This window comes from Pelmatolapia mariae, linkage group LG7, assembly GCF_036321145.2.
Source record: "Pelmatolapia mariae isolate MD_Pm_ZW linkage group LG7, Pm_UMD_F_2, whole genome shotgun sequence".
NCBI lineage: Eukaryota > Metazoa > Chordata > Actinopteri > Cichliformes > Cichlidae > Pelmatolapia > Pelmatolapia mariae.
The window spans coordinates 25382170-25408068 of NC_086233.1; the positions used below are offsets into that span (position 1 = coordinate 25382170).

General features: G+C 40.4%; 1 protein-coding gene across 1 annotated transcript in view; it reads right to left on the bottom strand.

Moving 5' to 3' along the window:
• Window positions 1-13022: 13022 nt before the first annotated feature.
• Window positions 13023-25899, bottom strand: part of sppl3 (signal peptide peptidase 3) — a 44643-nt gene continuing 31766 nt past the window's right edge. Inside the window, exons 3-11 of the mRNA XM_063478652.1 lie at window positions 25201-25292; window positions 24897-25016; window positions 24593-24671; window positions 23271-23383; window positions 22643-22749; window positions 19470-19633; window positions 17745-17935; window positions 17478-17587; window positions 13023-16267 (exon numbers count right to left, since the gene is read on the bottom strand). Of these exons, the coding sequence (XP_063334722.1) occupies window positions 16196-16267; window positions 17478-17587; window positions 17745-17935; window positions 19470-19633; window positions 22643-22749; window positions 23271-23383; window positions 24593-24671; window positions 24897-25016; window positions 25201-25292 (1048 nt within the window). The 3' untranslated portion in view covers window positions 13023-16195. The remainder of the gene's footprint in view (window positions 16268-17477; window positions 17588-17744; window positions 17936-19469; window positions 19634-22642; window positions 22750-23270; window positions 23384-24592; window positions 24672-24896; window positions 25017-25200; window positions 25293-25899) is intronic.

Here is a 25899-nt window from a genome sequence, read left to right on the forward strand (position 1 = left end):
TGCACCCTGCTAAACAGTCCGTTTAAGGCCTGCAGGGATTTCAAAGTTTAGGTACAAAAACAGCCAATTTTCATGTTTGTTTGTTTTTTCACCCTCTACTTTCTAATTACTTTTTAGACTTTGTCACTGGAGTATAAAGGGCAATTTATATTTTTATGAGAATGCTGCATCTGCTGTGTAATCGTGTGATTTCATTTAAACCCATATTTTTGCAAGAAAAATAAAAAACAGACAAAGATGTAAATTTAACTGACTTTATTTAGAGAGAGGGTGACAGAGGAACATGACAGCAGATTAATGAGAAAGGTTTCATAAACCTGTTAAATAAATTATTTAAAAGAAATACATATTTACTTGGTTTAAGATCAATTATATAAATGCTTCATATAATCTAACTTGTTTTTTTTCCCTTTTCAAAAATGTACATTACCAAAAACTAAATCAAACACATTAACTCATGAGCAGTAGCTCCAAAAATAAATGACAAACAAAATAAGCACAGCGTTTGCTCTGTAATTGAGTTCATGTAATCATTTAATTAGCTTCTCTTGCCTGGAGTTTAACCGTGCATTCTCTGATTGAGGTTTTAAGCTGCTCAAAAAGCACTGCTGACATGTTGGGTTTCACTGCAGGATACTTGCTGCTCTATGCAGTCAGTTAACTGCAGAAGCACCACCGTCCCCCATTCCACACATTCCAGGATTTCCCAGCAAGCATTGCAAGCAAGCCTAAACAAGTCACGTTCTTTACTCAGGAAGAATTTCACACAGTCAAGTGACTGAAGCCTGCTTTTGCTTTCCCTCTAGTGAGCAATCACCTAGACCCACCTTTACATCTGAAACACCTCTGTCACCATTTAAAATGTATTATTACTATCATACGTTTTCTTTTTTGTCTTTTTTTTTTTGTTGTTGTTCCTTTCTGGAGAGACCTAATGAGATTCTATAAACCAGCTTTACTACACAGTCGCAGCAATCCGTCTTTTCACCTGAAATCTTTTACTGCAGCGGGGCAATCTGTGCCCCAAAATATGCTTCCTGTCTGTTTTTAATAATGCCTTGAGTCCTTCTGCAGCAGCTTGTAACAGCAACTGGACTGTGGTTAAACATTTCCACCCAGAAAGGTCCGCTGACAGTCATCAAAACAAACGTCTTTGCTCTCCTACTTCAGGGTTCAAACACGAGGCACACACACACGCGCGCACACACACACACGCACACACACACAGGAGCAGTGACACCTAATCTCGACACGGAAAGAGAAGGAAGAAAGAAAATAAAGGGAAGGCAAAAGGCAAGAGGGTGAGAGGGCCTTGCTCCCTACATTCCTCACAAACGTCCCCTCCCCCCATCGACCTGCTACCACCGAGGATGCTCAGAAAGAAAGAAAAAAAAAAAAACAAACCCACATACATTGACCTCCCACCCCTCCTCCTTTTTTTCATCTGCTTATTTTACCCCATCATCCATGCTCACCATCTCATTGACAACAGAACACCATGAAGAAAAAAGGTAGAAGTCTGATAAGAAGAGAAAAACTTGATCATTTAATCATTTTAACATAAATAAACTGCAGTGTCTGCTTTTACTTCAAATCCATCTACAGTTGTGTGTGTGTTTATTTTTTTTAAAGTTAAAGTCACACTTTGTTTGGCGCCTGATGGGAATATGTGATGATTTCCATCACAAGCTTGACCCCTCCTAAAAATGAAAAACCCAACTGTACCATATGTGTGTCTTCTTCACTTCATGTGCCTTATTTGTGTACCATTACCTAAAACTCTGGTTACAAGGACTTATGTCAGCCTAGAAAATGTGTGTAAACTCTGCTCTGTAAATACAGTACTGGGCAAACAGCTTAGGAGGCTTTCTGCCACTACCTGCTATCAGACACTGGCTTTACTTCTACACAAGCTCGTGTGAAGCGAGCCCTTTAAGCACCAGTTTTAGTGTGAACTGAGGCCAAATGCTATGACAATACTATTGCACTGCTAGAATGGATGGTACAGTAGTGCAACATTGTCAAAGCAGCTGACCTCAGCATGTGTCAGCACGTGGACATGGGGTGGGGGTGGGGGGTGGGGGGGTTACAGCCATTCTTCACAGCCAAACTCCAATTACGCTTAAATAAGAAGCAAAGGTGTTATTTATAACAAAACAAGAAGGTGGGTGTTGAAATGCAAATTTACCTGTCTTCTTCTTCCATGTGGCTGATAACGTTTGTCGAGTGTGGACTTAAGTCTACAGGTTTCCGTGCAGCAGGAGACACAGTTGCATCACATTTAAGCACACCCGGGAAAAAAAAAAAAAAAAAAAAAAAAAAAAATCGCTCCACACGCAGGTTAAGAGTTAAGGCAGTAAAGGGAGGTTTGAGTGTCTGTTTCATCAGCCAATGCCCTTTTAATATTGCACTGCTCATCTCAGTGTCCAGTAGTGCAACAGAAAAAGGGCAGTGGACAACAACATGGACACAATCAGCCTCCACTGCACATACTGACTCAACTACCCACCTTGTTTTCTCAGCCCTGCAACAAACAGTCGCTTAAATCACACAAATGAATTAAAACACAAACACACACACACACACACACACACACACACAAAGTTGGATCAGAAAAAAAAGAGGAAAAAAAAGGAAAGTTAGTTTGCAAACTAACTAAATTAAACCAGAAACAAATTATTACTTCTGCACAAAGTCATGGGTTTAGCTCAAAAAAAGTTCAGCCCTGCAAGCGTGCATGTCCTGGAAACAAAAGTTAGGATGTCACAGATTAACAGTATAGCTTTTCAGCTGAGGAGTTAAATGAACTTCCCAAATTAAACAGCATTGGTTACTCTCACCCTGGGAGAATGGGAATTTCCCAGCATGTGGGCCCATACTATTCTCTCCAGTGAATGACATGCATTCTAATTTTGGTGGAGAAATGGGAGGTTGGAAACAGGGGAGGGGGGACACACAGAGACACACACACACACTCTCTCAAAGGTTTCAAAGAGCCAGGGCTGATAATGCCAAACTATAAAAACACATTTTAAAAATAAATAAATAAATATTAGTTTTGTGCAAAACGAACAAATGGTGGGGGGGGGGGAAATGAGCTAAATTATTTAACATATTCAAACTGAAAAATAAAGTTTGCATCAATACAGGAAAAAATTAGTAAACTGTAGCAATCCCTGGAAATAAAAGTGAAGCAAATCCTGCAAGTTTACACAATGGGTGCGCAGTTACACAACGTACAGAATCTATAGCATGACAGGAAAGAGGCGTTGCAAGCGTCCAGAACACAGCGAAGCTTCCTCATTCCTCAGACATCTGACGATTCCTATAAATACACCTCAAGGTGTTCCTCTCCCCCCCACCCCCCTTTTTTCTTAATTTTTTTTTTACCTGTTCTTGGGAGCTTTATCCGCCATACATCTCTGTGAGCGGCCTATACGCCTTCTAGAAGCGCTGGCTTTGCTGTGCGAGCCATTCCGGCCAGCTCTCACAAACCCACAGAACCATACTGACGACTTGTTAGATTGCACAACAGCATATAGGCTGCACTAAACGTACGCACACGCTAGCACCGTGAAAATGTCCCCCCACCCACCGAACCCCCCTCGGAGAGACCCACCGCACTAAGATAACGGCGCGATAAGGTGCAGGACGCGGGGTGTCTGTCCACAAGGCGTTAAATCGTGTCCTGATCAAGTTTTGAAGCGAGCTTCCAGATGCGCAGCGCGCGGGATTCACTCAACTCTTATCGCCGTTTTGCTCCTTTAGGTCACAGAAACAGGAAAATCTTCGTATCTCGACCTTTGCAACTTCCAAGTTTGCACTGAGCTCCTGACAATTTACGCACACAAAAAAGAAAAGAATTTAAAAAAATAAATAAATAAAAAATCAGCTACAACTCACAGTGGCCAACCTCCCCCTCCTCCACCTTCTCCACCTCCATAACCTCCTCCTCCAAAATCATGAATAGTATCAAGCCAGGGAGGGACAATCCGTTATGGGCAAAAAAAAAAAGAAAAAAAGAGAGAGGGGGGGGGGAGAGGGGGAGAAAAGGGAAAAAAGTTGTCCATAAAACAAAGAAAAGCAGCCCTCTCCACAAACCACACTTCGCGTTCCGCTAGTTTGAGGATTCGAGCCGTTATCCTGCGAGGCTGCGGGCGGATACGGATCAAATCTGCGGAGCTCGGAGAGTCAGAAAAAATCGCAAGTCTTCCATGCACAAGCACACGGCCTCGCAGACCCGGACTCCATCTTTGACTACTTGACATTCAGAGCCTGCCGGAGCAAATTCCTCGTTTGCATGCCTCCCGCTGATTGGCCTCTTCTTGCGCTAGTCTTTGCTATATGATGCGCCATTGGTTTGGTTTCGGCGTGTTCGACATTTTCAGCGCGCACGGGATTGGCTGCGGGCGTGGAAGCGTCACAGCGTACAACGAATACCTGATTAAATGTTTCCCATTCACAAATTTCTCATCATCTGCCCCGCACATTATCTGGATACTTAATCACTAATTATTGCGTTTACTGCGTGGCGCACAAACCTTTTGTGCGCTTATAAAGGAGATTATGGTTGGTGTGTAATTGGTCTCTGAGGGGACAGTAAGCTTCTCATTAGTTAAAATGTGGACTAAGTCCAGCTTATTCTCACGGCTTGGATAGCTCGGATCAGACCATCAGGAGTGACCCAAAATTTAAAATAATCGATTTAATATAATTATGACAGGAAGGCGGAAGTAGTATGTAGTCCATTGTGGACGCCGATATGCAACCTTTATTAAAAGAAATTAGAATAATAAATTCAACTTGGACAGGCTTTAAACCACTACGACAGTTTTTCTTTTAAAGAATATCCATAATTAGCCTGTATGGATCAGCTTGTGAGGGATCAATGCTTGGATCGGATCACACGGTGCTGGAGGCGGACCTACTGGGCGCCTCGGCCCCTCGCAGAGCTTTGATTGACGCACAGAGAGGAGTAGCGGGCTGTGAAATTTGGCATTCCTGGCCAGAGGAGCTGAAATAATGGCATTATCCAGTGGGAGAGGGCCCACTTTTTACTCCCCACACACCCACCCGACTCTAGCCCACTCAAAAGGGATCTGATTGTGCAGCCAGTCGGCAAAATATGTTTGATGTAAGGCGAGGCATGATGGATCCGGTGAAGGTTTGGGCCAGTGATGTCCCATCTGAATCCACACAGAGAGGCTTTTTTCCCCTCCTGTGACTGTCCGCATGCTGGACCGAGTCCTGTCAACGTTTACTACTACCTCTGAAACTGATCATAAAGACCAATTATGGTATATATATTCTGATTTTATCACTGCTGCTGAAGCCCATTTTCACACATTGTTTCTGTCCTCATTCATAACCCAATAGAAACAGACAGAGAGGAAAGCAGTTTTAATGAATCTGATAAATACACCAGGAACACTGGAAATCTGTTTAAAAAAAACACTGACATGCAATATGTGAAAATGAGTGGATCCATATTAGGTGGATGTATGAAATGGATCTGTTTTTCACATTAAAAAAATAATTTATTAAAAGGAAATAGACAGTTTCAGAAACAATTTGGAGAAATGAGCTGATTCACTGCTGCTTCAGGCTGGATTTAAAATAAAAATCTGGTTTCACAAGGAGTGAAAATGAATTATTATTATTGTCATTATTAATAAGCATATTTTCAAAAATGTTTGAGGAAAGATTAATGAGTATTTAACAGGATTGAGACATAATTACTTTTACAAAAAACCCATTTTACTGTTTCAAAGACACAGCAACGACTAATCTATGATACGACTTGATTATTTGTTAAAATGAATTTATATGTATATATTTTTTAAGATTATAAAACTGAATACACTTCATTAGACTCTGTTCACACTTGGTTTACTTTGGTAAAATAAAAGGAATCAAATTTAGAACGTACAAAGAGATACTTTCTTTTCAGATTTGTTCATTTAAAATGTGACACAATTACATATTTATATTTTGAAATAAAATAACATCAAACAAAAGGTGATAAAAGACATTTATTGATTGGACAATTTCAACCATTTTACAGCTAAACTCAAATCAGGTTTGTGGTTACCAAAGGTTGACTTTCAGTTGTGTTTAATTCAGATATGACGATTTGCATTCTTCAGTTCAGGGAAATCCAATTGGATTTTTTCAATAACTGTAATTTAAGAGATTTACAGAACTGAATAATTTATTCTGTAAATAACAAAGACTAAAACAACACATGTTTTATGATTATTTCAAACATGTGTTTCCTGATTTAAATGCAGTGTTTGACTCACATTTACGAGGATCCCACAATTCAACCTTTACATTTTAGGTTTAAACTATAAACTGTTAATAAAGCAAATTTGTTTACAGTTTCTGATAAAGCAGCTATCACTGAAAACACGCCAATAATGTCACCATTCATTTATGCATATATATACTGCAGTTCCTGACACATCTATCAGTTAATTTTACACCTTTTAGGACATTTTATCTACAGTTCTGACATTTAGGGCTGATGTTTCCACACCAAATGAGCTAATTAAATCTGATATAATTTAATAAATAAACCATGAGTTAAAAGGATCAAACAATTCAGTTTTATCAGATTTTTTCAAATATTTTTCTTCTTTGGTTTAACTTTAAAAAACATTTAGAAGATCAGTATTTCACAAAACAGAGATAGCTACACTTTAATTAAACTGGTTAATCTAGAGGACACTAAAGAAGGAATACACCTATAGAAAAACAGGATGTGGTGCACTCAAATCCTCCTTTCATTAAGCAAATAACAGAAGCAAAAAAACATATTTTTAAACATTAAAAAAATGTTTCATTTTTCACAAAATGTTTCTTCTGAGCTCGAGCTTGGGAGAAAATTACCAGCTAAAAGCTAAAAAAAAAGGCCTGACTTTAAACTGCTGCCTGTGTGAGGTGTCATGGGGGCTGAGAAAAGCCTTTTAAACATGGGAGTTATTGTTCCCTCTCTTTTTCCCAACCTCCCATCCTCCGAAAATGTACCTCCTTTCTTCCTCTGCCCTTTAACCTCTACCAACCCCCTATCCCTCCATCTTACGTGTCTCTCCCCCTCAACATTTCCTCTCGCCTCTCGTCGGCTGAAGACCAAACAACAGTGATGGATCGTCATTGATAATTTCCCACACACAGAAAAAGGTTAATGGAGAAGGTTTTGGTCGGTGGAAAGAGGTGTTTTCTGCTTCATCTTTTTTCATGAAGTAGCAGCAGTAGTATTAGTGGTAGTAGTGGAAGACGTAGTAGTAGAAGACCCCACCTCGAGCACCGGCTCCCTTCCTAAAAGAGGTTTCCCCACCTCACCTCCCCCCTCTCTCCTCTTTCTTGAAACAGACTCTATGGACTGCATACATGACATTCCAGCTGTGTGGGTGGCACAGCCTTTACAGCTTCTCCAACAGTACACATGGCTCCTAAAGCACAACAGCAAAGGAGCCCACGATCCATCTTCACTTACACTTCATCACTTCAGCTCTGTGCCGCGGTTTTACCTGAGAAATGTAATCACAAATGTTGATGGCTCGTTATCTGATGACCCAAAAGTTCACAGGGCAGGACACGTGAAAGAATAAGTCACAAGGCGGCACATTTTCCCCCTCTTCTTTATCTTTATCCCTGATTTTGTGTTTTAAGAGCTTTAAGGAGCTCAGAAGCATTCCTGGAATTTTGTTTTATCACCTTGATACCTCATGGCTGTTTAAAAATATGTTTTTGTTATAAACATGATTTTTCTAATTAGTTATATGTTTTGGGAAATAGCTGTAGGCAGCAGCTTTAATACACAATTTAATATGAAAGATTTTCATGTGCCCTGTATCTGTGATTAATATGTAGCTTTTCCATTACTGGAGTTTTAAAAGCCTTTAATAGCCAGTTATATGTCATATAAGTAAAGGCAGAATCTACAGCAGTGTGTACATTTGTCTGGAACCTACCTTTGTGTTTAAAGAAAGCTCATATTTTTAATACATTTCCATATCATATATAACATTTGAACTATATCTTTAGTAAGTGTAATCACAATACTTTTCGTTTTGCTCTTCAGTTCACCTCAAAAATGTTCTCCATATATACATGTAATGGCAATAACTATGATATTTAGTGGAAGGAAATAGTGAATTAACATTGCGCATGCACATGTATTAAGTCGCTCAAAGGTTTAATTGCACCTTTTGTACTCTTACGGTCAGAGACTCCCTCGCCTTCACTATACTTTTGTTTTGAGTGTAATTCGTTTGTTAAAAAATAGACAAAACACACAATAAAAGTTGGTGAATAGAAATTTGACTGAAGGCAGAACCATCATTTTTTTCTCTGATAGAGATCATGATAACGTCGTTAATGTAAATTACTCAGCTTCAGGAATCAAGATGACAAAATTGGATACTGGGACCTACAAACCCTACAAAAAATGTTCTTATAGCTGGTCACAACTACATTATCATGCACCACAAACCAGTGATCGAAGGTTTATGGCGGTCTTATAAAAGTTAGGGTGAGGGTTATTAAAGTTAGTAAAGTTGGTAGTTTTTAAAAAAGATGAGTGGAGTTTATGAAGAAGTAAAGGGGATATCAAAAATAAACAAAATGCCTTTCATTGCTCAACTAAAAATTATAGAAACTGTTCACCAGTCTGCTATGAATCATGTCAGCGCAGGTTAATAATTTCTGATTTTGCTTGTTGACACATGTTCTGTTTGTATTTATACAGCTCAGTGTCACAAATTTGCCACAAGGGGCTCAATCTGTCCCCTCTACCCAGAGACTCCCAGCCCCCCTTGGAATAAATAACGGGGAAAAAACTCCTCTTTGACTTCAAATGCATCAGTAATAATTTTATTGTCATCATATTAACCCAACAGCTGAGCTGTAGTGGTAGCAGGGAGTGGAAGCACCAAACAGCCTTCAGCTTCCACAGACCTTCATGCCTTCACTCAACAGCACCCTCCATTAAATCAATTAGTCATGAGGATCACTGCAGAAACTTACTGAAGCTCAAAACCTGCGGGTGGGAGACACTGATTCCTCTCCTACGACCAACAAACAACAAACCTCGTCCATAACTCACAGCGAAGGCTACGTCAGGCTTGGTTTTCCCCCCTCACTTCCACCGGGCGAGTGCAGGAGCAGAGTCCAAAGGATGAAAAAACTCAACCCCATTAGCTGAACTTCAGAGGAATTCCTCACTTTACATACGGAATGCACATTAGGTCAAAGGGCAAAGGGCCAGAGGGGAATCCACCCCCGCCCAGGCAGGCAGGCAGGCCTTATTTAAACAAGCCAGGAATGCCTGGTTTGAGGAGAGGAGAAGAAGGAGAAGAAGAAGGGGAAGGAACCTCTATGCCATTAAAATGAGTTAAGGGGCCACTGCCAATGAATACCAGCACTTTTTAAATTACCCGCACTGGATGAGTTCATCTGCTACTGACTCTGAAATTTATTACGAGCTTTCCCTCATTAGATGTTTACTGCTTAGATGAGTCTTCCTGTAATGATAGGTGAAATTACTATGTGTGCTCAGATGTGCCGTGCAGACTGAGGAAGTGCAATCAACCTCTGAAACAGAGAAGCTCTGAAGATGGACAATGAATACATATAGACTTTATACTCAGTTTAGTATACATACTGACAGTATTGCATAGATTAATATAGGCTTGTTGCTGTTTTTATTAGTTATGCCCAATCAAATCTGTTTTTTGTGACTTTTGCATTGTTTTTTAAAACTCTTGTGCAGAATTCATCCAAATATTTTTGATATTATTGGAAAACCTTTCATATGAATTGTGTTTGGCACTCCTTAAGACACACCAGCGAGGCTTATATCCACATTTGTCTCTATTTCATGTGCAGCTTTCACACTTAGTACTAGACAAATATCCTGAAAGTTCATTGGATTTTATTGATCTTCTGTCCCCATAAATTAAAACAAAGGATTGATTCCTACAGCAGTTGCTGGCTAATTGGGACTGTGTCTTGACCTGCATGTCTCTAATTTTAGGATCAAAAGGAGAGAGCGGTACGAGCGCCTCTAAATACAAAACCCTGCATTCCAGGCAAGGGCCAGCCTCCCGAGTTTTAGGACCATCTCGCCAAAATATCTTACAAATGACATGCTACAATCCCCATGACTGTGGTGGAATTCTGTCCACTTCAGGGCTTCAAAGCTGTGCAGGAATCGTGGATTGCTCTGGCCAATAGGTGGAGGGGGATGGACCCTGCCTGCTTTGACCTCAGAGACCTTCCCCCCCAAAAAACCTCCCCCAGCCACGCACTCAGTGTCCTGCCCTTCATCCACCCCCTCACCATCCACACCATCCACCTATCCACCGAGCCAGTCAATCAGTCAGTCAGTGGGTCAGCCTGTTCATCTGTATGGCAGTTTGAAGGTCTTCTGGGTGTCTTTAAGCAACGACGAGCACTCAATATGGAGCCATTTCTTTCAGCACGAAACCCCAGCCAAATGTTACACCAGCATCTTTTCATTAAACTGGTCCCTGCTAGAGTAAATTGGCTTCCTCTCCATAAACGTTGGAGCTCAATCCTGACCCTGCTTGTACTCAAATATTTTAGTGCTGATCTACCACAGCAAATCAGACAAAATGCCTCACATCCACTACAGATACAAGCATGGAGTGAAGATCTCAACATTATTGTAAACTCTTGACTCAGCGTCTTTGGTCTGTCATTGAGGCAGCCATTTCCCCCCATTAAGATCTCCCTACGGAGCCCTGCAGAAACTAATTACTGTACTTTGATGAGAGCACACCTTTCATTTCTGTTAACTGCTTAATCAAGGGATGATTTCTCTCTTTGATTGTTTGATTCTGCAGCTTTCCGCTTCTCCCAGTGTAGCTTGGCTGTGAAAATGTGAACTGTATAACGCTGCGGCTCATCTGCGTGTTGATACATTGGGTGAAAGCTGCTCATATACACTGGAAAACAAGCTTATAACATCGGCCAATAAGTGAAAATACACAAGCTGAGTTTAAGAGTAAAAACCTTTCATAACTGACTTGTGTCACAGGGTTTTCAGATATTTGTGCTCTGCTGCCATCTGCTGGGCGATGTTCATGTTGCAGAGAATTATGCAACTGATAGTTAATGGAAAATTTCATCTGCGATAGGAAGATATGGGCTCGATTCTGTAGCTGCATATGAAAATCGCCAGAATCTATTACCAGTGCATACATTCTACCTTAAAAATGGCTTGAAATTTCTGTTTCTAGGCTGACAATATATTTTTCTTCATTTTTATCTAACGTAAATGGGAAAACCTGTAAGTTTATTTTTACTTCTTTCTTTTTTTTTTCTTTTTTTTTTTTAGGTTTGTTAGCTAAAGTATTTCTCCACAGTGTACATCATAAAATAGAAATCATAATCCACTATTCTTACTGTGAGCAGTTTCACATGGGAACTATTTTCTTTCTACCAATTTACACCTGCAAACCACATCACTGCGCCTACTGAAGGGTGCGCATAAACGCGAGCAGAGGCTTGGGTGAAGTCTCCGACACACATACGTGGTATATTACTTGGACCAAAACTCTAGCTGGCTTCTGTTCTGCCAGTGGAGCTTGTGGATATTACAGGATGCTGACACACACGTTTCCTCCAGTGGTTTCTTTTAAACGCCGTATATTGGAATTCAGCGGGGGGTGACTTCAAAAACAGTCTTTTCTTTGTTGGATATCTGTTACCTTTACTTGGTTGTACTGCTGATGCCTTCATCATCCATCTCTGGTGTGAGTTGATGATTTACACCACAGAGCTGATGAAGAGTGTGACACCCACTATTTAGTCAATATTAGCATGTCATGTAAAATTGTTGCATACGAAAAAGTTTATTACGCTCACCTGCTATTTTATTAGGCACACCTGTATAACTGTTCCTTAAAGCAAACATCTAATCAGTTAATAAAATGGCAGCGACTCAGTGGATTTACACATTGTCAAGATCACTTGCTGGAGTTCAAATGGTCGCATCAGAAATGGAGAAGAAGGGTGATTTAAGTAACTTTTGAACTTTGTATGAGGCAAGTGTGAGTATTTTAGAAAACTGTTGATTTACTGAGGTTTTCCCACACAACCATCTCTGGAGTTTACAGAGAATGGTCTGAAAAGGAGAAAATATCCAGTGAGCTGCAGCTCTCTGAGACAAAATGCTTTGTTTATTATCAGAGGTCAGAGGAGAATAGCAAGACTGCTTCAGGCTGATAGGAAGGAAACAGTAACTCAAATAACCGTTCAGTACAATCGAAGTATGCAGAAGAGCCTCTCTGAATGGACAACACGTCGAACCTTGAAGGTGATGGACTACAGCCATAGAAGACCACGCTGGGTAGCACTCCAGTTAGTTGAGAGCAGGAAACCAAAGCTACAATCTGTTAAGGCTCGCATGAACAACAGGACAGTATTGGGAAACCTTCACCTGGTCTGATGAGTCTCAATTTCTTCTGCAACTTTCTGACTGTAGGATCAGAATTTGGGATATGAATACATCCTGCCTTGCATCAACAGTTCAAACTGGTGGTGGTGTAATAGTGTGGGAGATTTTCTTGCAACCCTCTGGGCCCCTTAGTACCAGCCGAGCATCATTTAACCACCGCCGCTTACCTGACGTATTGCTGGTGACCATGTTCATCCCACTAGGATCAGTGTACTGATCTTCTGATGGTTGCTTCCAGCAGGATAACACACCCATTCACAAAGCTCAAACCACCTCAGTGTTTCATAGCACATTTGGGATGAAATGAGATTTGCCTCATGGATGTGCAAAAACTGTGTGATGCTTTCATGTCAAAAAGGACCAACCCAGTATTTAATAAGGTGTGCCTAATCAAGTGCTACCTAAGTAGAAGCACAACCTCCCCCCCCCCCCCCTTCTTCAATGGCATTACCGATCATGTATGACAAACCAACACAGGAGATGGAGTGCAATCGACCGTGTTACTAACAGGTGACCCAAAGAAAGAGATGCACTCTTGTTACAGTTAGAGTCATGTTTATTTACAGCAGAATCCTGAATGAGGGGGGAGAGGAGCAAAGGGGGCGGGGAAGAGGGGTTAAAAGGAGACAAAGTGTTTTTAGATCAAGCGCTTCAGGATTCATGTTTCACTACACAGTTCTTAATTTATTTTATTCACCATTTTTCTATACAGAATCCATTCAGCCGTAATATCAACTCAACCGACAGAGCTCGTGTGCTCTGCTGGAGGGGAAGAGAGATGGAAAGAAAAAAAAAAACAAAGAAAAAGAAAAAACCTAAAGCACTAAACTAAAAATACAGAGGGGCTAAAAAGAAAACAAATTTCTATAAAAAAAAACCAACAAAAAAACAAAAAAACAAACAAACCCCAAAACAAAAAACCCCCCAAAAAATCCACCATGATCATCATTAGTTATTTATATATGCATATATACACATATACATACACACACACACACGCGTATGTATATGTGTATATAAATCTATATATTTTCTGCCTTGTCCATGAAGAGGTGAAGGGGGGTTTTCTAGATCCATGATGTCAGTTATGACGACTGCAATGAGCAAACTGCCAGAAATCCCGAAGCAGACAGTACTCAGGTCAAAACTTTCAGTCAGAGCTGACCAATCAGAGTCCTTCTGACCTGCAGCCTTTGTCCTACCCACTGACAGGAGTTCATAGGTCCAATGTCTCCGTGTTGGCCAGCAGAGCTCAGCACTGCAGTAGCCCTGTTTAATGCAGTCTGAGAAATGATACACTGTACACTTAACATGCACGGCCAGGTAGCATAAAAAAGTAAAAAAAAAAAAACAACAACAAACAAACAAAAAAAACAAAACAAAACAAAAAAAACACCCCAAACCCAAAAAGCCAGCAAAATGCATCCAGACATCTTCAATCACACACTTTCCAGTATACATTAGATATTAACTGACAAGCACCACAAAACAGTGGAAAGACCAAAAGAAAAAGAAAAAACAAAAAAACGTCAGTTAATGGTGACAGTAAAAACATCCTGTGGGTTAGCTTCAACCTCAATTATTTCACTGATTTCTGAATGGTGTGACTGATTCATGACTCAGCTCAATGGATTCAAACAGGTCCAAACACACACACACACACACACACACACACACACACACACACACACACACACACACACACACACACACACAAACACACACACCATCCATCCACAAAACCTTTAATCTGTAGCTACTTTAATCTCAGTAAGCCTTCATATCCAATGACCCTCCTCTGCAGCAGGCTTTGATTTCAAACTCTCACAATAGTCAGGTTTTCATCGACTGAGGTCAAACACTGACATTTACAGAGTTCAGATCAGATGTCTCGTTTGATTTGTTCTTTTTGTGGTTTGTTGTTGTTTTTTCTTTCTTCCTTTTGTTTGCCAAAACACAAAAAGACTTGTGTATTCTGGAAAGAAGTGTGTTTTCAAGGCCATATATAAAAGGTGTAAATTTGGGATGTGCAAAATCACTGAAACATGTAGTTTCAGGATAAAAGTAACGTAGCATACCTTCAAGTTACTTCAACATTCATTTATTTGAAACAAACAAAAACAACACTGTTTACATTTCCACCTGTCTGAAGAAAAATGACCTCCGGTGAGTTCTGTGTAAAAGTTCATGCAAGTTTTGATTGAACATCCAGCTCAATGCAAACCTGACTATTGTCGCTGTTTCTAAACGTCAGTGTTCGTGATTTCAAATTAAAACCATGTAAAACAACCATTCACTCATTCGTTCTGCTCGCTCTCTCTCTCTCTCTCTCTCTCTCTCTCACACACACACACACACACACTTTAACACTAGAACAGGAAACTAACTTTGCCATTGATCAGTAACAAAGGAAATTGTTTTTTTGTTTGTTTTGTTTTTTAAACCACACACACACACACACACACACACACACACACACACACAAATCCATCTGTTGATTCTATTGGACAAGTCGACAAACATTTAGAAAACTGTCTCCAATAGATGGACACTCGCTTGTCGACGCAGCTGGCAGTCAAAATTCACCAAAAATTCGGCTGTTGGCTGGCGTCAGTTTCCCACCCTGTTCAACATGCTCCCAAACACAAATACAAACTCAAGATACTGCAAATACATGTGTACACATATATACAAATAGAAGCGCCCCCCACCCGCCAACGCTGGGGGGAGGAGGCAGCTTAACAATTTATAATGCATCATTTCTGTATATGCCAAGAATAAAACTTTTCTAAATAAAATACATAGTTATCTGTGAGGGTGGGGAATGAGGACAGCAGATGAACAGAGAGGAGGAGCTCACAGGGAGTGTCAGAGGAGAGCAGGAGCGCCGAGGAGAAGCCATTATGGAGCGATGGTGGAACAGATGGGAGAAAGCGAAGGTGAACGAGGGCAGACGGATGGAAGGGGAAGACTCTTCTCCTTTACCGTGTCGCTGCTCATGGGCATTCTCCTGTGCTGCTGCAATACTCCACCTCTTCTCCATTTTTTTTTCAGTTGTTCCAATAATAATAATAATAATAATAATAACAACAATATTAATAATAATGACCACGACAATGCTAAAAAAATATATATAAACCCCTGCTATGTCTCACAACTGCAAGTCCACAAAAAGGGGGGAAGGGAGGCCTTGCCCTCGAGTTCATCTGAGTCATAGACAAAGAGAGATGCAGAGGAAATTAAAGACGTAGAAAAAGGAGGAAACTGCAGACAGAGAAGAGGCCTGACGAATGAGACGAGGCCATGTGAGGGAAGTGGCAAATGAGACCAACTATACACGTGTGAAAAAGGAGGGGGGGGGAGGAAAAAAACGAAACAAAGACAGGGAGGGGCAGAACAAAAACAGCATGGGCAGGATGTGCTGTAGTGAAGAGGAAATAAACAGCAGAGAGGAAGCAGAGATGAAACAGGGAGGATATAGGGACCAAAGATGAGTTGTGTCGGGGCGTTGTGATCCACACACTGGTGTCCCATCAGAGGGTTTTCTCAGAAGATTGGTGGAAAGCATGAACGAGTGATGACAACATGGCCTCACTGTGAGTGTGCCCTCTCTCCTTCCCTCGAATTAAGGGAGAAAAAAAACCCAACAACAACAACAACAAAAAAAAAAAAAAACTTCTCCGTGCTGGTCGCTTGTCCCAAGTTGTATCATACCTCTAGGAAGCGAGAGCTGCTAGACTTAGCGTGGAAAGGCTCAGACCACATGCGCCGCAAATCCCCCTGTGGGCCACAAACACCAAGACAAACACAAGTTAAGAGTCTTTAAGCGAATCACTCAAATGTTTCCTAATAAACTGACACTGACTAGATGATGATCAACAGAAAAAGTAAAAATAAATATCTCTGCCCCATACAGCTGTGCACATAAGCTGTAAGTGGTCACTGGCAGATGAATCAGCACCTAAAATTATTCTTCACTACTTAAAAGTACAGTGTATAAAATCTCACCACTAGATGTCAGTAGATTGCAGACAGCAGTCAACTGAATTCTGTTTTCTTACCCCTCCCAATTCAACTGCGTAAGCTACGGTGGCCCCTGTAGGACAAACAACTCTCGCTGCTGTTCATCCGTAGTGAGTGCAGATGGTCAGTCCGCTGTTTACCTCAGCTGTCAATATGCCAGGTGTCCACCTCTATTTAGGAGGAGGCTGTAAAACTTTGTGAAAGTAGTCTGATACGAGGCAACGACTCAGTGAAGCTCACTTCTGTCTCATGAAAGTGATACTGAGGTGAGTTATCGAGGATATCCTGAACCTTTCTCTCAGTAAGCGCTGCCATTTTTGCTGGGTTAGGTCAACATACCTAAAAGACTATCGGCAGGATGGCGATGTCCATCTCAAACACTGTATTCAAGATGGCAGGCCAACATGGTGGCTTCCACAAAGTGGCGCCTGCTTCTATGTTCTGTTTTGTTTGTTTTTTTAAATGGACTAATTTTAAGTTTAAGAGTATTCACTGGTTTGTTGGAAGGCAGGCATACACACACACACACACACACACACACACTGATCTGTATATTTATGAGTATGACAAGTTTTTTTATTAAATAAACTCTGACTGAACCTTTAAATACACAAGTATGAGTTTCTTGTTGAAGTCAGATGAATGTGCGTTGAAAAAGCATGCTGACATTTTATCACTGTCTTCTGATTTTCCCTAGTTTAAAGTCCCAGTAACCAGTTTATTAAACACTTGTGCGCAACATGGGCAAGCCTTTAGCACTTTCGAAGAAAATGTTACCATTTATAGAAACTGAGTGCAGTTTATAGTTTCACTTAACAATTAGATTCACACTTCTCTAAAAGCAGCACAAAGCAAAGAGCTTATTTTTTCCCCCACACGTAGTTTTTCTTTCTTTCTTTCTTCTGTTATTTCTAAATCAGAACTGCAACAGCTAGATTTTTGGCATAGTCCATGGCTGTTATTATACCTTCAGGTAGGCCATGGTGAGCAGAGGCAGCAGGGTGAAGGGCACCAGGTAGAGCAGAGCGGGCTGTGCAGCACGATGGATCCTGGAGGCCACGGTGGCAGTCAGCAGTCCTGAGGAAACATCAACAACATGTCAGAAATGTCACAAATACTTAAGACAAAACATTTTGAAAGGTCACAGCTTAAAAAAAATAAAAATTCACCACTGCCTAACACTGAGACAATATAACCTTGACCTTTTACATCCATCCCTTCATTGATTGCTTACCTACAAAGTATCCGATGAGAGTGCAGTGGAAATAGGAGACGCGCTGCATGCGTCCAGACATGTTACCGGGCCCTGGGACTTCCCCGGTCGCTTGCTTCTTGTAGTTATCATAACGCAGGACAAAGCATAACAGCAGCCCTGGCATCACGATGTCTCCTATTCCCAGCATCGAGAAGTGACTTCCTGTGGAACTGCGCAGAAGCAAAGAGCAAAAAAGAAGAGATGATGGCAAATCAATTCCTGTGTCTTTTATTTCCATTTCATCACTACTTGGCTAAAGCCAACACAAGGTCCTGAGCAAATATCAAACTGAAATCGGACAAAAGTCAGTCGCCGTGGTAGCCGCACTGTGGTTACTACGTTCACTGAAACAGAAAAGGAACTGATCGACAGCTTTAGGTGTCAGCTTCAGCTGTATTATGTTAACTGCAGCTCTGTTAGTGCTACTAACATACTAATTTTAAAGGGGACCTAGAACTGCTTATTACCAGCTATTATTTATAATAATAATAATAATCATAATAATAATAATAATAATCCTTATTTAACTTATAATTCAACCTACACCTGGAAGACACTTGTGTCTCCTCTCCCTTTAAGCCTAGTTTCTTCTGACCTGCTGCGCTGGAGATGACCATATTAAGTATATCTCCTCTCTGACATAATACAAGAGTCAAAAAACTGTCCAAAATGGAGCACTTAATGCAGTCTGAGGCTTGAGCTTCACTTGATTTTACCTCGGTAAAGAAAGTTATGCAGAGTAAGATAGAATATGTGACTGGTTTAGTTTGCTAGCAGGATCATGCAACAAAATTATAGCTGGATTTACAGTTTAGATGATTAACCTCTGGCGTTGGTCCAAATCTGGGTTTAGATTCGGTTTTCAAGTTTCCATTTGTAAGGACTGTTTACCATTGGAAGACGGGGAAAAACATTTCACATCATATCCCGAAAAATATGCAATTCAAAAAAAAAAAATAAAAAGGAAAAGGGAAAACATTAAACTAAAGGAAAGATATTAAACTAATATTGATCCAGGGACTCGATTCATGCAATTCAATCCTTTAATGGAGGTATAGAGAATCAGCAAGGTCATGTTTGCAACTCATTCTATGGCAGGAAATAAAACATTAACAGCTGTTTTCTCAATTAATCAATATAACTCCAAAGCAGAGTATGAGGAAAACATAACACACCAAACCTTTCTGAAGCACAAGCACGTGTTTTGTCTGACGGTGTCTAAGCTCATGTTCAGGGTGTCATCCAACACAAAGAATACATCTTCATTGTGACAAAGGGACACAAACAAACAAAAAAAACCCCCACAAACTGGTATACTAATTCACTGACAGTTTCAGCTCTGTCAGCTATTAGGATGTACCCTTTAGCATTAATCTTGGGGCAGATCTTAAGAGGTAGTTAAAATGTTTGTCCTTTGTTTCCTGAAGGTGTTGTAAATTTGTTGGTGACACCAACAGCCGCGAGATAACAATACTTTAGGATTCACCTCGTGGGACCCGAAAGATGTCTTTTCAGGGGTCGGTAACATTTAGCAAACTTAAATGTCAAAAACCTGAGCGGAGTGATGAAGTGAGCATCAGTGACTAAATAAAGGTCACACATCATGCACACACAGAGGCTGATCACAAGCAAACGACTCGGTGATCCCGAATGAATGTGTACCAATCACACACTGCACTGCTTCATGATTGAGAGCAGCATTACCTGGGAAAGACGAGTTTGCCGGGCAAGGAGAGGCGGGGTACGTCACGGCCCATCCCCGGCCCCAAATGGAGCTTCCTGGACAGAACATCTATGGGATTTTCAGCAGGCTGAGTGGCTACTTTGACCATCACATTACTATTGAAGATGTATGCTGAGAAAAACACCTGGAAAGAAAGAGAGCCGGCCGTTAACATTTATCAGGCTTCACCACAACCCAAAGTGACTGTTGCTACTTTTCTCATAAAACTCAAAACACAATGTTTATGTCATGAAAAGCAAGAAAATCCCACTTAAAAGAAGGTGGCTGCAGCCAGTTTGATATTAAGTAACACGGAAATTCCACAGCAGGGACGGCTTATAAATTTGTCAATGCCCAAGTTTTGATAAGAGGCACCATCAGTATTTATGCACTTTTAATTCACTCTGACAGAGCAACTCATAACAGCTCTTTAATAAAGACAAAGCTACCAGTCTCAGGAGATTATGTCTGACTACTGTGTGTTTGCATTATGTGCTCTTCAGTCATAGCTGACAGGGCAGACTCTTCAAGAGCGTGTGCTCACTTTGATGTATTTAATGGAAATTCTACTGAATGCCATAAATGAAATGTATATGGCACTCAGCTTTCCTTACCTTTTTACCCATGTGAAATTCAAATTTCTATAAATCTGAAGGAAAGCGGCATGTTTGTTTGCAAAGCTGCTGCTGTACTGCTTTCCGATTCTGGTGCTTATGGGATTTGTCAAATTCAAAGGCAACTGACTTGGCTTTAAATTAGGGTAACACTCAATACTGGTGTAAAAATGTCTGTACTTAGCGCAAAATACAATTGACCATTTTTAAGCACTTTTCAAAATGCTGGTTGTTCTGGGAAAAGCAAACGGCTTCATCAGTGGACAGCAGACATCCACTTTTAACCCATTCCTTATTGCTTTACAAAATAAAATCAACAAAGAGAAAAAAAAAATCATAGGGCTGTCATCAAGTTAATTTTGAATTCTTCCTGAACATGAACTGGGGGCTGGAGCCTATTCCAGCTACTACAGGGTGAGAGGCGGGGTACAGGTCACCAGCTCTTTGCAGGGCTAACACATAGGGACAGACAACCATTCACACTTACATGGGCTATTTAGATTCACCAGTTTGCCTAAATAGCCTAACCTTTAGACTGTGGGAGAAAGCCGGAGTACCTGGAGAGAACCCATGCAAACACGGGGAGAACATGCAAACTCCACACAGAGAGGCTTCGAACAGGTGGTTGAATTGAACTCATGACCTTCTTGCTGTGAAGCAACAGTGCTAATCACCGTGCCACTGTGCTGCCCCAATCTTATATATTGACCGTTATTTTTCTTCCAGGTAGACGAAACATAAACAGATTTCATAAAATGGTTGAAGGTTGGTTTTTCTGTCCCTTCCTTTTCATTTAAATCTATATACTGACGGATTGAAACATTTTTAATAGTGGCCCTCCAATAAACTGGCCAGGTTCTCTTCTTAGATATACCGAATGTCACCCAGGTATACAACTACGTCCATAAGTATTTCGATCATAAGACACTTGTTTGTAAGTTCTGTCTTTGCATACCAGAGGCGTAGTTTAATAAGTTTTAATTCAAGAGATTTTAATAAGTGCTGCATCGTCTGTTTAGAAATCACTGCCATTTTCATACACATATATATTTTTATTTATATATGTCTTGACTCTTTTTCTCATTGCAGAAGCCAGGACTGCAGATGTCTCTGATAGACAACTGTCTAATATAAAATATGGATGCAGCTACCGGGTCAGAAAAATGAAGCCAGTGCAGAAGTGGGAAGTGTCTTAATCCTGGAATCGATCTGAAGGCGACTAGATAGTGATGGCTATAATTTCAAAAAGACTTCTGGTCCTATAGAGGTCTAAGGGAAAAAACTGCTTTCTGACTTTATGCCTGTATACACCTTCCTTGAGCTCAAGGGCAGTCAATCATTTTGGGTAATTTTGAATACGAAAATAAATAATTAAAAAAATTAAGCCTGTTATGTAAATCTTCGTCATGGCATGTTTCAAAATAGAGGAATTTCTGTGGTATGAATCACAAGTCATTAGAAAATGAGCATGTGGCTTCACAGTCAGACTTGTCCTTGTCACTTTTGTGGGGTTTTTACAATTAAGGAAGCGAGAGAGCAGAAATGCCTCAACTTGAGGCTTCACAATCAGGACTTAAGAAATGAAACGGGGGTTTTATGACGGCACACTTTTAAAACCGTCTCTGTCATTATTACAGTCGTTGTTCTGCTCTGGAGATCTGCTGTGAGCTGGAGGACAACTTGAACCCACAGTAGGTAAAGGGCTGCTGCTGTGATGCTGTAGCTCATCTAGGTTGCTGAGCAGAACGAGCGGTCTAAGACAGTGGAGCTGAAGACCATCCACGAGATGAACTTACTGCAGAGACAGCTAAATATCGCTCTGTTATTTATAGACACAAAACGTAAACCTTTTGTGCATGTAAACACAGATACACAACTATTTTTTTGTGTCTTAAAATATATTTTTTCCTCTGTTTTGAACAGCTCTAAGCAGTACTCAACACACTACCTACAAAATGGAAGAACTGTTTAACTGACCAGACATGGGGCTGTTGAAAGATGTGTAGCATTGTAAAATTAGAGGTTATTAAACAAAGAAGAGAGACATACCAAAAGTCTGCCAGAAAATGCTAACGAGACTTAGATGCTTCAATGTCTCAGTGAATTAGTGATCTAGTGTTTCCTGGTCTAGCACCCTCTGCAGCAAGATCACCTTCATGATTCATTTAACATGTTAATTCGATCAGTTTTGCTTTCTGCCAAATGAATTTTTAATTTTTCATGATTTATTTACTTTCTGCACAGCAGTCAATGCGATCAAGTTCTCCCCCAAACTCACTACTGTTCAATGTAAAGTGCCTCACTTAATCAGCAATGACAGACACCGGCCTGCAGGTTTGAGGAATAAATACAAAGCCTTTCATAATCGTGAATCATCATGTTTGTTTGTTTTGTTTTTTTTTGTTTTTTTTTTTATAAACAGAGAAATTTTCTCTTTGAATGTGTGCTTCATATATCGCACTCTGTTTGCTGCGTCTCATGGAAGCTGCTTGTATGTCCGCCGTGTTGCAGGTTTAATTTGGGTTGGGAGCATCTCTTACCCAGAAAACATCATAAATGAGCAGTCCTGACAGCAGCAGGCAAGACACCTTCAGACTGGGAAGTCGCACAAACGCTATCATGGCGACACACAAGCCCATGGCTAAAGCTGAAAGGAGAGGACAACACATAATTTCACATTTTCAAAAGAAATGAATGAAAACAGCAACACGATAAAGCTGTTCAAATTATTTTCCTACTTGAAATTGATTTTCTCAGGGCTGCATAACTGAAGATGAATACCAACATATACCTTTATATTGAGCTGGGAGTCTGTCATTACCTTTTTCAAAGTCCAGCGAACTGGAATGCCAGCTCATGGGTTAGTCATGTGGGTAAAATATATAACCAATGACTAATATTTAGCATGTACTTTTCCACCATTAGGAGAAGTACATCTTTAAAACTATGAATCATTACAAGCTGAAGATGTTAAAATGTTTACTTTTAGCATGCTGTGTAGCAGGGCATGTTAAAACAACACCAAATCACACACTGCAGTTACATTTCTGAAACCTGACTACTTTGTGTTTAAATTTCATTGCTGCGGATCTTATCTGTGGATTCTCATTCTGTTTGTAGTATGAACTGAAGCAACATTCATACAAAAGTTAAGGCAGAGCAATGTACCGTCCATGAGAAGCCAGTGTCCAGTCAGCACCCAGATGAGCACCAGCATAACAGAGAGTGAGAAAGACAGGAGCTCAGCCAGAGTGAAGCGCCCACAGCAACCAAACGAAATCCTGCAATGAGACAAAAAGACACAGAAGTGATCCACTTAAATCTCACAGAGCACTTCGGGGTAAAATGCAGTGCACAAAAACTTTTACAGGTGGATATATTTCTTAACTGAGGATCTGCTGCATATCGACTGCTGTACAAAGAACTTATGTTTGAGACAACTGATGTTTGGATGAGTGAGAGTGGGAGGTAAGCCTGTAAACCGCTTTACAGATCAAGTTAACACTAGTTTTTGTGGCAAATAGCGTGCAGGTGTCCATCTTTCAGCTGAGGAGTTTTCCCTGGGGTGTGGCACTGGCAGAGAAACCATTACATTGTGTGGGTTGTAGGGTGGAGCCTCAGTGGGTCAAGCTTGCTCTGGGGCATTCAGCTGATGCTTTGATGGATTGGGATCTGGGAGGGTGATGTCAGGAATTTTTGTCAATTGGCATGTGGGAAGCCGTTGCCATCATGACCATACTTTAATGATAACATTGCTTAAGCTGACTACTTCAAAGTAACACCCACAGCAAGGTTTTGGCACAGATTGTAGAAACAAGAGGATCAGTGTAATTTACTTCCTCTGTCAGTGGCTTTAATGCTGTGGCTTAATTCATATATGGATTTTATCATAATAAAAATCCAACATATGGAAACAGCCTTTGCACAGAATTTATTTGACACAGACAAAACCCAACAAAGTCTAAAGGGATTCTGGGTAGGTATGGAATTGTTTTTGGGTGAGAGAAGCAGACAAAGATTTACTGAAAACTAGATGTGGGGATTTGAATGTTTAAACAAAGTCGTTTTTATTTAAAGCATTTTCTTCCGTGTCAGTTTATTGAGCAGATGGGCTCTCCTGGTGACTCTGTGTGAACTCCCTGGTGGAATAGAATAGTTGATTATTCTAGATGTCTTAATCTAGAGGCTATGCTGAACTTTTAAATGGAAATTATATGGAGCAAGGCAATGCAAGAGAATTTATTTAATTTTTACTACCTCCAAACATTCAAAATAAATTTCCCAGTGGTATTGAGCTTTGCACCTAGTTTCCGTTCTACTCTGTGAAAATAATGCAAAGCATTTCCACCATACCGGGAACAGTTGAGAGGACAAGGACATCTGATAAGCAGTAGTAAAAGACCTTTTTGAATACTTTGTGGAAGAAACGCAAAACAGCACGGAGCAGTTGAGCAAGAGCCAGAAAGACAGTGAAACATGATTTTTCTTACTTGTTCTGTGGGGAGCAGGGTCTGGTCAGATACTGGCACATTGGCAACAAAAGGAATGCAAATGCAATTGTTGCAAGAACTGAGGAGAGGAACAAAACACAGCAGTTAAATCCAAAGCTCAGTTCACCTCCGCTGCTTGTTCCAGTGGTTCCTGTCAGTTTAACGGGGCAGCTAATGCCTTCAGTTATAATAATCAATGCAGTAAAGATGTTTCCCCAGTGCGTAATTACACAACAGTAACTTGGAAGCTTTATAATAACTCTACAGCTTATTTTTTTGTGGTATGTTCAAGACTGGTAGTTACCTGCAGTGCAGATGGTGAAGACCACCTGTACAGAGTCGAAGAAGAAGAACATGACTAGCAGAGACACTGAGGCTCCTATGGGCAGAAACAGGGCCTGTGTGGAGTCTATAGTCTGAATGCCTGAAAAAGAATTCAAACATTAATGTAAGATGGATTAAAATGCACAAAACAGGAATGGATATTATATGTGACTTTAAAAACAACGGTACGGGCAGAGAAGTTAATCATTCATTAGTTATTACCTGAAAATCCAAGAAAACATTTAGCATGCACAGTTCAAATTTGCCGTGTATGTAATACTTACTGTTGTTTGTATTGTTGTTATTGAAAGACCCCGTTGTTGAAGGGTTTCCATCCTTATCCTTGTCCTGGTTCTCACAATCCATGTTTAATGACCTGCACAAGGAAGGGAAAGAAAACCTATGCGTGATTCTGGCTTCCACAATTAGCTCCTCAAAAGCATGTACACTAGTATGAGGTGAAAACGCAATCTCTGCAAATCAGATCTCATTGTGGATGCTCTAGCAGCTCAATTTCAGGGTCTTTTGCATGATAAGCATGTTGCAAAAGACCTTCACATTTAGCATGCAAGCTTTTAATTTTATTTCATTTACTAGGCATAGATTTTTTTAATATTTGGTTTCTACATAAGCAGTGTATCTATTAAAGCAAAAAGACAAGAGAACTGTACCGCCAAATATGCATATTTTAATATTTCTTTGTCACATGTCAAACAGATAATCAATACTGAGTTTCTTCATATTGTGCAGGCCAGTCTGATGACTTGCTAATAAAGAGTGTGGGCAGAAGAGTGTAAAGCTTGCGCCTGAAAAAGCACATCTTTTCTTTGAGTCAGAATGCCTGACTCAAAAATCCAGTGACTGGAAACACTGAGTTCAAAAAAATGTAATCCTTAAACATTACCAAATTTAAACTTGATGCATGTTTTGAATTAATTATGCTTATGTATAATAGCTTTTTTTTAAGTCATACTGTGATACCA